Here is a 15,758-nt window from a genome sequence, read left to right as displayed (position 1 = left end):
ACAGTTACATGATGTAGATTTGGGAGGGATAATATACCCTGAGCATCTTGCTGTAAAAGGAGAAGCATAAGACAAAATGAATGGCACGCACTCTCGGCACTGTGGTACACTGAGTGTCCTCAATCTGGAGAGCAAGTGTGAGACGATGGAGAGGGAGAGACAGGCAAGGCAAGTATAGGAACGGGTGGTATTGATAACCGTTCGGCTGCTGATAGATTCTGTGTGACACTGGAGCCTGAGCTCTGTTTAGCAATACAAAGAATATCAGACTGAAAATCAATACACTGACTTCATGCAGAGGGTATGGCAGACTAATTAACAAAAAAAATCTGTACCAATGGAGCCTATAAAACTCTTCCTGACCTTGAGAAAAGTCCCGGAGAGCTGTGGGAAACTCCAGACCGTCCCCTCTGAACTTTTTTGTGTTGTTGCTTAAATATAGTAACTGCTTTTTTAATTAAAAAGAAAAATTAGATGGCGTTTCAAATTGTGTCCATGGTGCCTTGGGGACCTATTACAGTACAAATTACCCTGTACTATTTAGCGAGGGCTTGTTTACTATTGTGTGAAGCAAGGGTTACCAGTGTAAGGATGTAGGACAAGAAGGGCCCTTCTTTGAAAGCTTGGCTCTGCACATGAAAGTGACGCCAGCAATTGGAAGCAATTTGTGGAATTGTTTGATTATATTAATTATGGCACCAGCAAACAGTGCTTGGGAAACAGTTTTGTTTTCTTGCATTCTTTCTTGATTGCTTGCAGCAAAAGCCAAGATACAAAATGTGCCTTTAAGGGCTGCCGGAGAGCGCAGCTTAAGCCATTGTGTGGAGCTGGCACTGAGCTTGAAAGGGCTGTGTCCAGCTGACGTGAGAGATTTCCAAATACAGCTTTGGCCTCAGCTTCACCTAGGTCAGCCTCTTGAATTAAAACAGCTTCTGTCTTCCTCATCAAGGAAGATTAGCTCTTTCCCTACTAAGTAGGAGCCCATAATGAAATCCGTGTTATTTCTAGATTATCACCTCTTACAATCATGTATCTCAGTCCAAAAGCCTGTATAAACTTAACAAATTGATACACAAGACTCAAGTCAGTTCAGCACTGAACTGCAGCCATCTGGGATGTGGCACAGGGCAGCTGTTCCCTAATTTATGGGAAAATGTTTTGGTAGTTGAGGATTTCCCACCCAGAGCCCACCAGGCTGAACCTGCAAGGATGGCTCTGCAGACTGACACAGCAGCGGTTGGGCAGTACGTGAGCAGTTACTGCTTGAAGTGGCTATAAGACTTTCTTTCCGATCTTTGTCATCAAACAGTGAATACAGATACCTTGTGTAGATCCCAAGTTGTTAGTGTAATTCTCCTTTGGAAGGAGGGAGTGCTCTTTCTGGTCTCCTCAGAGGCTGATGCTCTCTCTAGTCGGCTTCATGTTGTTGTTGTGTTAATATCCACAAGCCAGACAAGATGATAATAGCAGAACTTGTACCAGCTAAAAGAGAAAAATTGATCTATCCTGAAGTTTGAAACCCCAACAAAATGTTTCTGAAGAGAGCTGATGAGATGTGGGAAAAGGTGGTGTGAGTTGAAAAGAGCATTACTGGAGAATTGTTAATATTTACGTAAGTAAAATTTGTTGCATGATCTGTGGAAGTAATTGAGGCTTAAATCCCGAGCTCCTGAGGGTGGCAGCAGGAATATCCCTTGTTTCTTGAGTGATGGTCGACTGTTGCATCAAAATTGACTAGGTGGTTGTAATTACAGTTGTTATCATGGTAATAAATGCTTAGGAGTAGGGCAGACCAGCTTCAGTAAGAGCATTGTGCACAAACCTTTTGATTAGCTGGGCTGATGCTTGCTGACCCTGATGTCAAGTAGAGAATTCCTTCCCAGTTCTGGACTCTTAATTAGTTCAGGACACAGTTTTCATCCCTGCTTTTTCTGAAGCACCATATATTAATACTGGCCCTGCTAGGCAGGGGGGTTGGAACTACATGATCCTTGAGGTCCCTTCCAACCCGGGTAATTCTGTGATTCTGTGATTCTGTGAATAACAAGTGGATGGGATGCTTGTCCTTTCTGTTAGGGCCAGCAGCCTCTCAATTGCCAGTAACTGGTCGTGATGTGGCATATCTTATGTTCCTAATACAGGGTTTATGGGCAGAGCAATATAGTAGTGTTGTACATGGAAGGCCTAGAAAGATGTCACTTTCTGGACCAGCTCAGGTTTTCTTTGTTGGATATCGGTGGAGAAAAATGGCCACCTTGGTTGCAATAAAATGAGAAGTTTGAGTATTGGATATCTTTTCTGGGTAGCAACTCTGATTCTCTGCTAATGTAATATAAAGAATTCAGGCAAAGAGATGTACTGTTTTCTGTTATCTTTTCCATCTGACTGTAAAGAAAAGTTTAAGTGGAAGAATTTGGTTAAATCGATCCTCTGATTATTTATTTTTTATTTTTTTATTTTTTTGAGGGTTCCTTTTCCTCTTTATTCAAAACACCAGGTAATTACTTTAGGGAAAATTGCACAAGCCATTTGTTTTTAACTGTTATACTGAACTACTAGATTATGAAATCCCACAGTACCAGCAAGAAGTTTTCCTTTCAGTGGTCAGCCACAGTAGTAAGCTTGATGGGAGCCCAGTCTGTTCTGTCCCATGCACAGCAGACTGACCCCCACGTGGGGCTCTGATCGTTTCTGATTTTCAGGTCAACTGGGTTTTGTACTCCCTGTTAGCAGGAGCGTTGGTGCAGTCACACACTCCTTAACTGTGTAATGAGGGCTCAGGCTCTGAGGGTTCCAGTTAAGGAAATCCTGAAATTGTGAAGACCGGCTGTTACGAATAATCCATTGTGAGGGTGGATTATTCCCAAACCTTTGCCTGCTTCAAGTTGTGCTCTTTTCTTTACTTCTCTCAGGAAGAAAGAAAAATGTCTACCTGTCATAATAAAAGGTTACGTTTGCCTTGACTGAAAATTATTTCTGACTTCAAGTGCGCTTTGCTAACTCTGATTTTCTGTCAATTTTTAACATTTGGATGTTGACAGGAGACAAGAAATTGCAAGTTCTTGTCTTCTGCTGCAGTGGTGGAAGGAAGGAAATAGGGTATTTTCTTCCCAGAAGTAAGATGCAAGGTTGGCTCACTTGTTCCTGGATGGATGGAGAGGTTTGGAAATAGTAGCAAGAACAGTCTAGGAAATCATTTAACAGTGAATGCATACTGCAGTATTTTCTATCCCAGTGATAGCTACTGATGTAGCTTCAATCTTTTTCCTAACACTGTGGCAAGAATCATGAGTCCTCTCTGGGCCATCACATTCCTAGCAAACCATGACAAGTACCACTGCTGGTACTTACTGATTTTCCTATTGCTGTCAATGGGATGGTTTCTTTATTGTCATATGGAAGCCAACTTTTCATGAACCAGGAGGCTTGGAATCTTTTAATATATATATACTTTTACCATTACAATTCTCAGTTCTGTAAGAAAACTGCAGTCATCCATGCTAGCTAATACCTTCGTGTTCCTCAGCACTAGCCAATGCACTTAGCTTTTTTTTTCTGCCTCTGTGCATCTGAGAAGGGAGCTGTTCAGGGAAATAAATTAGTCTTGGCTGTGCGGGAGAGCATGCCCAGTACCTCTATTATTGCACCTGTTTTCAATGATGTGTTTATCAGTTGCTTAAAAATTACTTCTGTCTCTGGCTGGGCTACAAGGAGATATTATTTTCTGGCTTCTCATCCACAGTGCGTCTAGTATTCTGCCTTCGAAATCTTCCATTCAAGTATTTCATTGTTTTTGAAGGAGGTGGGACTATTCCTGGTTATCAAAGAGAGAAGATGATCTGTGGAAGTAGGAAGTAGAAATTTGGAGATGGGAAATCTGAAGATGAAAGTTGAGAAAGGAAGGAGATACAACTGCTGAAGTGCTGAACTGGGAGTCAGGGGAAGGAGCTGGATATTAGGAGAAATAGCAGAGATCACTCTTGGTGATCCTTTCAAGGAGCAGAAGAGGCAAAGGGGAAAAAAATGATGGCTTTTGTAAGGAATGATAACATTAAGTGAAGAAGAATGAGTTGTGAGGAAATAACACAAAAGGAAATGAGTATTAAGCTTGTAAGTAACAATGAAATAAAAATATACATAGGGAAAAAGCATGGCAGTGGTTTAACACATAATCTAGTCCAATCCTGCAGTTGAATTAGAGAAAGGAATGAGAATGCACCAGCTTTCTGCTTAACTGAAGCAGTGGTGGTAAAAGCAAAGCACAAGCAAACCTTGCTGCCTGTGGCTATTTATGTTCCGTATTCAGTGGCTGTGGTTTATGTTCTGGCTGCTGCTGCCAGCTGCCAGGTGTGGAGGTGGTTCCCTGGGCATAAAGTGGGGGATCCCGGGGGGTCAGCATGGGGTGGTTGTCACCATACATCCCCATTGCAGAGAGGTATGGGTAACTTCCACGTAAAGAGAACATGTAGCATTAGAGAAACCTTAAAACTTGCATAGATATGACTGTCTTTGCTTCAGATGTAAGAAAAACAAAAAAAAAATGAGAAATTGATAGCAAGTGTTTATAAACGAGTTCTACAGTGTGAAATTGACACTAAATTGCTAAAATTGTTGTGTTTCCATGCAAACTAAATCAGACTCCTTCTATGAGTGGTAGTAGAGCTCCAGATCACAGTGAAGTGTTTGAACGTAAGATACTGCTGATCATTAGGAAGTTTGCTTTTATTTGCTCAAACTGTTTAAAATATTGTCTTTATCTCGTATGTTTTGCATGTGGAACAGTTCTTAAACTTGGAAAGCATTTTCCTGGTGTGGTATTGCTTTTCATTTGAGTTTCATTAATGCAAGTTTTGTGAATGCTTCCGTTTAGGGTGATCTTTGGGACTGTGCTGAGACAAAGGATCAGAGTCTGTGCTCTTAATTAGTAATTATTAGTAACAGTTAAAACTAAAAGCGTGTAGCATTAGACTATTTTCCTGCCAGATATTGTATCTAACGTGTGTTAGCTGATGCTATGAGTATATTTTACATAAGACCTGGGTGCTTCTTGTTACAGACGTGGTTATGATGGGTGGGAATGAATTTGCTAAGCTTTCAGATATTTTCTATGCCTCTGAGGACTGCCCATTAATAACATTAATATATAGGTATTTCCCACAGTTGTATGCAAGGCATTTCTTAGGACTTTGAAGCTGAAGTCTTTCTTAACACGCGGACCTTTTCAATTTAATCCATTAGCAACTTGGCAAAATAAAGTAATTGTCCAACAGAGGAAGAAAAAAAAATCTATTAACATTTGCTACAAATCCGAGTAGTACAGGCAGCACTTAATTAATGGAACAGATTTCTCACTATGTATTCAAGCTAACATAGCTATTGTTCAGCAGAGATTAGACCCTTAATGTAAGTAAGTTAAACTAGACCTCCATCTAAAAATATCCGTCATTTCAGCTATTAAAGGTCTGATGTCTTCTTTGGTGACAGATATATTTCCCTTCATTTCCTTGGTTTTGTAAAACGCGAGGCGTGCATTGTGTGTAACGCGAGAGACGCACGGAGGTAGATGAGCCCGCGATTACAGCGCCTGTCTGCCACTGCCTGCTCCTTTGTGCCGCTCTGCCGCAGAGCCTCGCCAGCCCCGAGACCTCCTGGCACCGCAGCAGGGAAACAGAAAACGCCGTTTGTTAGGGTACGATGCCAGCCACCTAATCTGTTTGCAGAGTGTGGGCCGTGGGATCTGATTAGGTAATTTAGATACCTTGTGAATTTAATAATACCTGAGCTGCCTTTGGCTGCCAGCCCATAATTTCGCTCGTAGGAACCACTGTGTTCTTCCATTTCTTTTTGTGAAGTTCTTGCCCAGAATACCGTATTCAAATCCAGCTGGGTGTTAACAGCTGCAGGTGGGGTACTTTTACTTCCTCACATTTGGAAGTTGAGGTGATGTCTTGCAGAAGGTGAGATCGCTTGGCTTTAATGTGTTCTTCCCCAGTGCAGTTCCACACACAGTGTATGCTGTTCTTCTTGAAAATGGATTTTCTAGTGTGGGATTCCTCATTTATCCACATGAGTGGCTGTGCTGGGATGTAGATGCTCATCCCTTGGGGGGGGATCTCAGCAGCAAGCGGGTATTCAGCTCCATGCACCCAAAAGGGAAACACCAGGCTGCCGTGTCCGTGTCTCACCTCCTCCCTTCCTCTCTCCTTTCCATCAATTAGTGATCTTGGAAATCAGTCTCGCAAAGCTCACTAATGTAAATAGAAGCATTTTAGAATTTGTTTGCTGAAGTTAATTTAAAATGCCTCTCACTGAGAGGCTTTAGAGTTAAATGTCTTTCTTAAACAGCAATGTGACAGTAACAGCGATGCAGGAGTAAGAAGAGCCAGAAAGGGAAACCAACCAGCAAGTAAAAAGCAGTGTTTTTGTCCCAAAAAATTAATGGTCATCTTGAGAAAGTGGAGGGAGATGCTGCTCAGGAGCACTGCAATAAGGTTGGTCAGTATAAAACATACAGTAGGAAATAAGTCTTGCAAAGGTAAAGATCAGGACAGTGTGAGGTCACTCCTTTTGCTGTTTTTGCTTTCTTTTGCTTGGTTTTGACTGTTTCTGTTTTTTCTAGCAGCACCCAAGGTGTTCTTTGAGCTTTTCATATAGAAAGAATGTTACTCTTCATGTGATGATAAATAATTCTGTGTAATGAAGATGGAGTGATGGTGAGGCTAATGATATTAATGGGATTTGTATGAAAGCATCCAATTAAAAAAATAAGTGAAGCAGCTGCATCAAACATGACTATACAACGTAATAAAACCAAATAATAAATGTGCTCGAGCCACATCATATTATCTAGTTTGATTAATTGAACCTTACACGTGCAAAATGGTCATTATCAGGGTTCTCAACCACCAAGGAAAAACCGGCTCAATTATTTCCACAATGAAACAATCATCGCTTTTTTGTGCACCATCTGAAAAGAGAAATCTGCTGCTGACTTGGCTGCAGGATACGAGGCCCCACAGGACAATGTCAGTTCTGCCTAACATTGGCCTTCTGCAGCCTTAGTGTTAGGTGTACTTTCAGTCCTTTGCATCATGTTGCTTCTCTTTTGTGCCGTTTTGTGTTTTTTTGGGTTGTTTGGTTGTTTTTTTTTTTTGAGACACTCTGCAGGTCCCCACACGGCTGTGCTGCAGGGCTGCTCTCAGAAGCCGTGCTTATGAAATGCAAACGGGCAGCTCCCTGGTGGTGCTTCAGTGCTTGCCTGCTTCCCACCTTCCCTCTGTGTGGGTGGTGATGCTGTCGGAGCAGTTTACTGCTGCCCTGAAGGGTGAGTGCCCAGGCTGTGCAGCCGTGTCCCTGCAGCCAGCTGGAAGTGCTCTGCATGTCTGGAGCGGAGCTGATCACCTGCGAGCGTAGACCTCCTGTCTCCAGCAAATCATAAGCATCTCGAGCTTTTTGTCAGGCTGCGATATGAGAATCCGCATCTGAATTTCAGTATGAGGGGAGAGAAGCCGATTAAGTGTTTGAGATAAGGTTATGTGACACCGCGGGTTAAAAATACCTGAACTGAAGTTGGCCGGATGCCTGAAAACCACGTCTCGGTGTGCTCAGGTGGTGCTCAATGTGCTCCTAAGGAGCGGTGCTGTCTTCTGCTTTAAAGAGGCAGTTCCTTGTAGGAGCTGCATCTCCTATTTTACGGTGCTTCTATGGATATTTGCATCTTTGCTCTTCTTTAAAACATCACCATCGAGTCAAAAGATTTAAATCGACCCAATCCATCTAGGAGGGAAAAGACAAATGTTTGTTTTCACGTGAATGGCTGGAGAAAGGCTGATGTTTGGAGTTCAGATTCTCAGAATCATATGCAGGTTAATTCCAGTTCCCTTAAGAAGTGAGCTGTAACCCTGAGCTGCTCTGTAGGCCAAGCAAAAAAGGAGAGCATCATTTGCTAAAACCAACCAGTGGCAGGTCTGGGAAATAAACTCAAGATACTAAAGTACCTTAGTCTTAGGGCTGTATACTTCAGTATTTTAGCTGTTATTTCTCATTCGTGACCCGTATTTCTATAAATATTCTAGAAACTCTGGGAACTGTGTGCAAAATAGGGAAGGTCTGCTGGCTAAAAGCTTACCTCAACCAGGTAAGTTATTCTGACCTGGTTACATTTTGGCCTGTATTTAATACTTGAAAAGCTTGGCCAGTTTAGGGAGGTATGTGTCAGGTTGTGGGTGTGGGAATGAATGGATCTGGGGGTGATCATGGAGGAGTCTGCACCTGATTTGGAGTATTGCTGTTGTGAACTGTGTCTGAATGCCTCTCTTGTCACATAACATAGCATAGTCCAGGAGTGTGATACAGAAATGTAACCTTCCTGATGTATCAGATGCATTTTCATATTTTCCTTGCTTGATTTCAGAAGTAAAGTTGCCTGTTCATTTTTTCCAGACACACTGCAATGTGTAGTTGAGCTGTTTGGTCATGTATGTTCTTGTTTGTTTGTTTTTTTAACAGGTGGGCTGAAGCCAGAGACCAAGACGCTTCTCAGTGCTGCCTCCAAGAAAAAATCGAAGGCAGGGAAGGCGGATACAAACAAAGAGGATGAAAGCAGCAAGAATGATTCGGCCCAACCTGTTACCATCACTCTTCTTTTTAAAAGATACGTCTTTGACACACAGAAGAAAATGATTCAATCCTGAGGAAGCAAAGAGACCTCCAAACCCACCAGAAGGACCAGACTCTGGAATGAATTCAGATGGAATGTGTTCCTTGCCTGGGTGCATTAGACCTGTTCCTTCCTTGCAGAGCTTTGAAGCTCCTGCTGTGACTCTGTGTTCACTTTTGAAACCCCCTCAATCTGCTTTTATTCTGTTAAGATCTGCTTATCTTGTCTCGATGAGGTGAATCTTTACGGCCTCTTTAAGAATGCCACCTGCCAAATGGCAGCGTTGGAGTGTGCATTCTAATAGCAGTGCTTTTCTACTGAGTTGTTTCAAGGTTTCTTGTAATCTGAAAGTTTGCCATCAATATTGATTTAAATGCAGTCAAGATGTAAATTTCGTGCGACTTGCAAAGTGAAGCTGATTTGCCTGGGTTCTCTTCCCCAAGTGAAGTGAGGGACAAAAAGCATGTGATATAATAGGTGGAACCTAGAATGGATATTTCAGATTCCTTCAGCTGCAACTATGTAAGATGTTATCTGAGAGTTGGTATGGATCTTTGTTATAAATGATTTCTATCTAGAAATGTTTTTCTTATTAAACATAATGATGCGTATAACTGAGAATCTTAATTGTTCTGTCTGCTGTTCCAAAGGTTCAGAACCTATTTTTGGTGACTTTTTTCTATAGCTTTTTTGAATTTCCTGCTGGTTCTGTGTTGAATCCTACTCCGGAATTCTTTTTCTTCTTCTTTTTTTTTTTTTTTTTTTTTTTTTTTTTTTTTTGTAACCTAAATGCCTTTTTGTGTTCGACAGAAGAAGTTGCCTCTGGAAATAGTCAGGGACTTTCTTTCATTAAAATAATGGTGGAAGATTGCAGCATAAAGCTTGTAAAATGAATATCTCCAAGATGCTTTAGAAACCATTAGTTGTTTAATAGGGATTTCATGGCTGCTTTAGTTCTTCCTCTGGATTTCATGTTCTACAGAGGAGAGAGAGCACTGGCAGTATCCCTTCTTTCTTATTTAGAAATCACAAAACATCGTAATGTAAAAACTAACAGTAATTCCACAGGGATGGAAGCCTTGAACAGAAATTGTACTCTGGGTCTGGCAGCACGGAAGGTACTGGTTCCTGTATGCTCAACACAACGAGTACCTGTTGTTGTTAAATAGCAGCCTGTGGCACCTTCAGTGGAGCCAGCCATGGGCAATGGTGTGAGTTAGATGTACATGGAATAACGCAATGGTAACAGGTCGTTTTGCTTATTTATCAAAGTGTTATTAATCAAATACCCATTGTTGGGCATGAATCCATTTTACTAACATAATCCTATTTTTTCCTCCTTTTTCACTTCCTTTTAATATCCAGGTAACCAAAGTGGGCAGAAACGGCAAAAATCTCAGCTATTGTGTGAAGGTGTTTACAACTGGATAGCGCTGAGACGAGGCAAGTCAGGTGTTCAAACTGGGCTGATGGTGCCCCTTTAAATCAGAACAGAATTAGTGCTTTGTGGAATAATCCCAAACAGTTTCTGCTGAGTGAGTCCCAGCAAAGCTTTAGCACATCCCATAAGATTATGGGGTATGCTTTCAGTGTGATCCCAAAGGAATTAGGCAGACAACTTCAGCTATGGCTTAACGTGGCTTGTGCTGCCAGCCTTGCTGGAAAATGTGTCCTTCTATAATGAAAAAAAAAAATGCATTTCACACCTCTGTCACCTCTCCTTCCCTATTTCTCTTCTTTTCCCAGACACCCCTAAAGGCAGTCTTTCGAAAGAATATTTTTTGTTATCTTTCTATTTAAGCCTTTATCAAATCCTGTTTTGTACCCTGTGCTGTTGCTTCTGCTTAAGATACTGCAGCGATGGAAGCTGGAGAAACAGATGACATAGAAGGGATACCATTATTGCCCATACTATGTTAGCCTAAGAATTACTGGGTATTAAAAAGCCTCTCTAATAAAACAAAAAAACAAAAAAACAAAAAACAAAAGTGAATTATGAGGGAATTTGTTTTTATCTGTATAGATTAATGTCCTTGCCAAATTTTAAACGAGTAAATAAATTCCTCTAACTCTGCTTAGAGTTTTGGAAAGAAAAGGATGCGCATCCTGTAAAGTATCCTGCTGTAGGATATCGTTGGCTGCTCAGAGGTTGCTGGTCTTGCCTTACAAATGAGAAAGACCAAGACCTGTAAGCGTATTATTGAGCAGTTCTGGAGAGGAGGCCTGATGTCAGCATTACAGTGGCACGTGTATTTTTAGAAGGCGTTATCTGATTGTTTTCCCCTCTCTGTTGCTGACCGTCCATAGCAGCCTCAGTGAGTCAATCGTTACACAGCTTGATGTGTTTGAAAACTCTTTAGTGCTGCGTGCTGACAGCTCTGCAGCTCTCTGCTTGGCTCCTCACCAGTCATTTGGTGTGGAGTGTCCCACGGTTTTATTTGCTTGGGGTGCTCCAAGGGAGCGAGCAGCAGCACCTTTTGCAGAGCTGTACCTCCATCCGTTTCTCCAGTCTTTTGTAATGCATGTTTTTTAACCTGTACCCCAACCTTTTCTGTCATCTCCTGTCTAGAATGCTTACTTGGCATCATTGTTCCATCCCTTCAGTCCAAGATCTGCCTCCCTCCTCGCTGCTCCTATTTCCAGGCATTTTACTTCTCCCACTTCTGCCTCTGGAGAAGGCAGAAATGCGAGCAGAGCATATACCATAAAAACCTCATGTGAGTACCTTCACCTGCCACCATTTTCTGCCCCGGTGCTTTCTAATCCTCTGCATAAAGCCCCTCATTTTGCTCCCCTGGCAGAGATCTGTGTAGGATGGAATGCTGCAGAGGTATCTGGCGGAGGCTGTTTGGGTTTTTTTTCCCCCCAGCTTTAATTCTAAAAGGAGAACTTATATGTGCCTAAGAACTTTGATTATAATGTGCTGTTACTGCAGATCTCTGGCTGCTGTCCTGAGGCTGTTGGATACACACTCGAAAAAGGGTGAAATGGTGGAACAAAATGATTATGGGAAAATCAAAGCTTTTAAAGACATTTGTAGGATGAACAGATGTTCAAACATTCTTTTATTTGGTTTCCAGACAGACGTAGAGACTTACCTTTCATCCTCGTAATCAGTACATTATGCTGTAATTTGTAAAAATGGCATTAAAAAAATATTAACAGGGTCATATTGTGATCTGCTGACACTGTCATTAAGCCGTGAAGTTAAGAACGGCAAATGGGAACAGGGGTTAAATGTTGCAGAATGTACCGTATTGTCAGACTGCATTATAATGAATCCAAAATGGAATAAAGATGTAAGGAGGTTGTTTTATTTCTTTCCTTCTACGAAGGTTGTCAGTGCTGCAAAATTAGGAATTATGATGGTTGTGCAGATGTTCTGTGTGTAATACATCGCTGGGTTGTGGGGAGAGCAGCAGTGAGAAAAGCTTTGTTTTTCCAAGCCTGTTTTCTGCTTTTCCTCAGGATTCCTTTAGGTCCTGCAGTTTGCCTTGTGATCCTGCCAGAGGTCTCGAACTGAGAGGATCAGAGCATGCAGTCGTGGTGGCTGGGATTCAGTAGGTGGCATCCTTTGCTTGTGACCAAAACTGAATCTCCCCACTAAGAAACAGGGATGTGCTGCCATCGATAATGAAGATTTCAGATTAAAATTTGCAAGCCATCTCTCAAAGAACAGTTTCTACTAAATGCTGCAGAGCTTGTGGTTACTGGGGTAGAGCCATTAAGTGTTTGGAATGTCTTTTCCTCGCTTCCTGCCACGTGTGGCAATTCATTGCAGTGCCTGACCATGGAAGCAATGATGAGCCACCTGCTCTGGCAGGATACTTAGGGTGCATAGAGCAAGCGTTTGGGGTGTTTGTAGGGCTGAGCAGCCATGGGGTGGCAGAGCAGGAGGAGAAGCTGCAGTGATGCTGTGTCCTCAAGCAGCCATGTTTTGCCCCAGGACAGGCTGCATTTCACTGCTGGGAGTGCAGGCTATGTAGTTACATCTGTAAAGAGCTCTGAGTTCTTGTGAAATGAAGGATGAAAGGCAGCAGAGGTGTGATACTTATTAGCAGTTTTAAAAACCTTTGGCATTTTCCTTCTGTTGCCATCCCCAGTGAGCTGAAGAACTCTTTATTTATCAACACACGATTTTTAAACCAACTTATTAACTGAGTATATAAGCAGAATAATAGGGAGCTCACCTGCAGAGTGGGGAGCAGGGGGAGAACTGTAGGATTACATTCTGGTGAAGCCAGCCTAGATGGTGGATGTCCAGAAAGAATTCAAGGCTTGGGAGGTTGGATTTAAGAAAGGTACTGAAGAAAGGGGAGCAGGAATCCCCACCAATTCTCCTATTGTTCTGCACAAAAATAGGCTAAAGGCATTGTTTGAATAGGAGTATAGCTTCGCTACAGACACTGTGTATGAGTATGGTGGATACACTTGTTTGTTGTTGCCAGTACCAAAATAGGGCCTGTCCCACATCTGCCATGCAGAGCTGTTTTTATTTCCAGTTGTTAGTGGACTTTGTGTTTGGGATAGAATGTGTTTTCCATTTCTTAGCATTACAGTTCTTTTATTTTTGTGTGAATGACTGCTTTTCCAGGACCAAGAATGAAACCTTGGTTTCCCCCATTAAGGTGATTGTGTTGAGGTCTTGCTCAGTCCTGTATTTGTTGCAGTCCGTTTCTTAACCAAAAGATAATTTGAGGTCTGGCTTGCAAGCTGCAAAACAAACCTGGTAGTGACTGAGGTGCCCACTAGCAGTATTGTGTTGGCTGAACTGGTGTGATTATTCATAATCCCTTAGGAATCTTCTGTTCATTAGCTCTAGAAGGTTCTGTTTAGATCAGTTTCTTCTCCTTTTCTTTGACTGAAAGTCCTGCAGTCGTTTTCTTGTTTTGGTTGCTCATTCCTAGATTTCTCGAGGGTCTCATTTACATCAGTCAGATCCCATCCTCCTTGGACTGCAAAGCTGCTTTTATTAGGCTCTATATAGCCCTCACACAGATGTGTAGGAACCAGTTCTTTTATGCCACTTCTCTGTGAAAACTGATATTTTAGTGCCTCTAAATTCAACCTGACAATTAGGAGTAATCCATGTCCTCACAGTGAATTCATTCCCCAAAGTAGCATTCCGTAAGGCCAAGCTGAAGACTAAGCTGAAACTTAGGCCCCATATGGTGTTTTTTTGCTGCAATTTCTTTATTTTAAGCAAAACAAGCAGTCTGTCATTTTGTTTTTCTTAGATTTGATTACAGAGAAGCTTCAGCTGGACTCTGCACCCTCCATGCGAGAATACTGTCTTGTTACCTGGAAAGGCCAAGGTCTTTCAGCAGCTCTTCCAAACAACGTCAGATTACTCAAAGATTTTCCACATTGGTGCCCACCTGCTTGTCTAGCAAATATTGCTTTTCTCTGGTTGCTAAAACAGGCAGAAGGGTAGCTCTGTCCAGAACTGTTGGCTTAAAATCCTAATAAGATCTGTTAGAGAGCAACAGAGACCACCTTCAATTTGTGGATAAGACTTGCTAATTTGCAACATTAGTTTTGGTGGTTAGTGTTGGGTTTTTTTTTCCCCCCCCTTAATTAGAAATTTTAATTACTGCATGCTGTGTATTAAGATGTTAAAGCTTTGACTGGCAGTTTGGAATTGCAGAAGGATCAGCTGTCTCTGTAGGGCTGTAGCACAGCAGGGATTAGCTTGCACCCTTCTGCCTGCAGGTGTGTTTTGTTTCTTGAGTCAAATCATCAGGAAATGTTCTTCATGGTAGCATTCGTTTTCCTGATCAGGTCTTGCCCGTTCCAAGGGACATGAGTTTAGAGGAGATTTAGAGATTTGCTGATCATATATTTATAGGGTGAAAAGGAAGTCTCAAAACTGAATGACAAATAGGTCAACTGTTGGACTCTTTCACCATGGCATTGGAGCAGTCTTGCCCATTTCTTTGCTTGCAGCCTGTGCTGGGAGGATTCCCTGTCTGTGTCTTTGGAAATTAGTTATTATGAGCTCTCATTTCCAGTCCTGCCCATTAACGTAGAAGAGAGATGCCTAAAGAGTTTTTACCATCTTTGATCTGCTAATGTCAGCTGTCTAACACATCATGCACAGCATGTTGCTGAACACGAGGGAGCCTTGAGGGCAGATGTGCTTTGTGTTCTTCAAGCTCCCTTCATTTTTCTCTCTCCCGCTTTAAAGCAGATTCATGGGAAGATAGCGGTAGATTCTAAAGCATCTACTGTTTCCAGCATCACACTTTTAGAAAGTACAAAAACTTCTGCCATGGGTAATTATGGAATAACCTACTTGTAAGGGAACTGTTTCCCTGGACTCTCACACTTGGTGGGTATCTCATGTCCTTTAAGCCTGACGATTCCTGTGTTTGCTCTGTATAATGTAAGTGTGGGTTTCTCTGTTCTGCAGACAAATAACCAATCGTTTAAAGAATTGCTGAAACATATTTTCCAGCCTATCTTGTGACATTCTAATCCTCCAGCTAATTATGAACCTGCAATTTTAATTTGCTGTTTGCAGTTAATTTTATGTGCTGTTGGAACAGAAGTATGTGATTTTCATTCCTCTCTGCTGGCATGTTTACCTTTTCCAAATCTCATCTCACTCATCTGTCTTCAGAAGTGCAAATCATTGCAGCCTCTGTTGGTATAGAAAGCTATCCGTGCTTCAAATGGATTTATCAAATCAATGTGCTCTTCAGAATGAAGATTGATCAGTGGCATTTTAATAATTTCAGTAATATCTGTCTCTTTTCTAAAGCATCTTAATTCCTGCATCCCCCAGAGTCCTGCTGTGAGAGACCATGTTCTGTTAAGCTGTTCACAGTGATGCCCAGATCTTTTATCTTGGATGATTGTGTTAATGTATTGGTGTCGTTCTTTTTTTTTCTTTCCTTCTTTGTGGTTACTTTTCACTTGTCAATACTCAATTTCAGCCCAGCTTTTGGTGGTGCTTAAATTCTTCCTCCTCTTCCTCCCTGCTGAATTAGCTGTGGGCTATTTGCAAATCTCACTGAGATGGTGTTCTTCCCTTTTAGTGGAAGGTCATTGAAGTTAAGCAGTGGTGAGGTTAGTGTGGAGGTTATTCTTTCATTAG

At 41.8% G+C, this 15,758-nt stretch overlaps 1 protein-coding gene across 2 annotated transcripts in view; it reads left to right on the top strand.

Moving 5' to 3' along the window:
- Nucleotides 1-9,280, top strand: part of EEFSEC (eukaryotic elongation factor, selenocysteine-tRNA specific) — a 103,919-nt gene extending 94,639 nt beyond the window's left edge. For both annotated transcript variants that reach the window (XM_015875395.2, XM_015875392.2), the window contains one exon: nucleotides 8,509-9,280. In XM_015875395.2, the coding sequence (XP_015730881.1) occupies nucleotides 8,509-8,693 (185 nt within the window). In that variant the 3' untranslated portion in view covers nucleotides 8,694-9,280. The remainder of the gene's footprint in view (nucleotides 1-8,508) is intronic.
- The last annotated feature ends 6,478 nt before the right edge of the window (nucleotides 9,281-15,758 follow it).

The sequence above is a fragment of the Coturnix japonica genome, chromosome 12, assembly GCF_001577835.2.
Source record: "Coturnix japonica isolate 7356 chromosome 12, Coturnix japonica 2.1, whole genome shotgun sequence".
Taxonomy (NCBI): Eukaryota; Metazoa; Chordata; class Aves; order Galliformes; family Phasianidae; genus Coturnix; species Coturnix japonica.
This window is presented reverse-complemented; position numbering and strand designations above follow the sequence as displayed.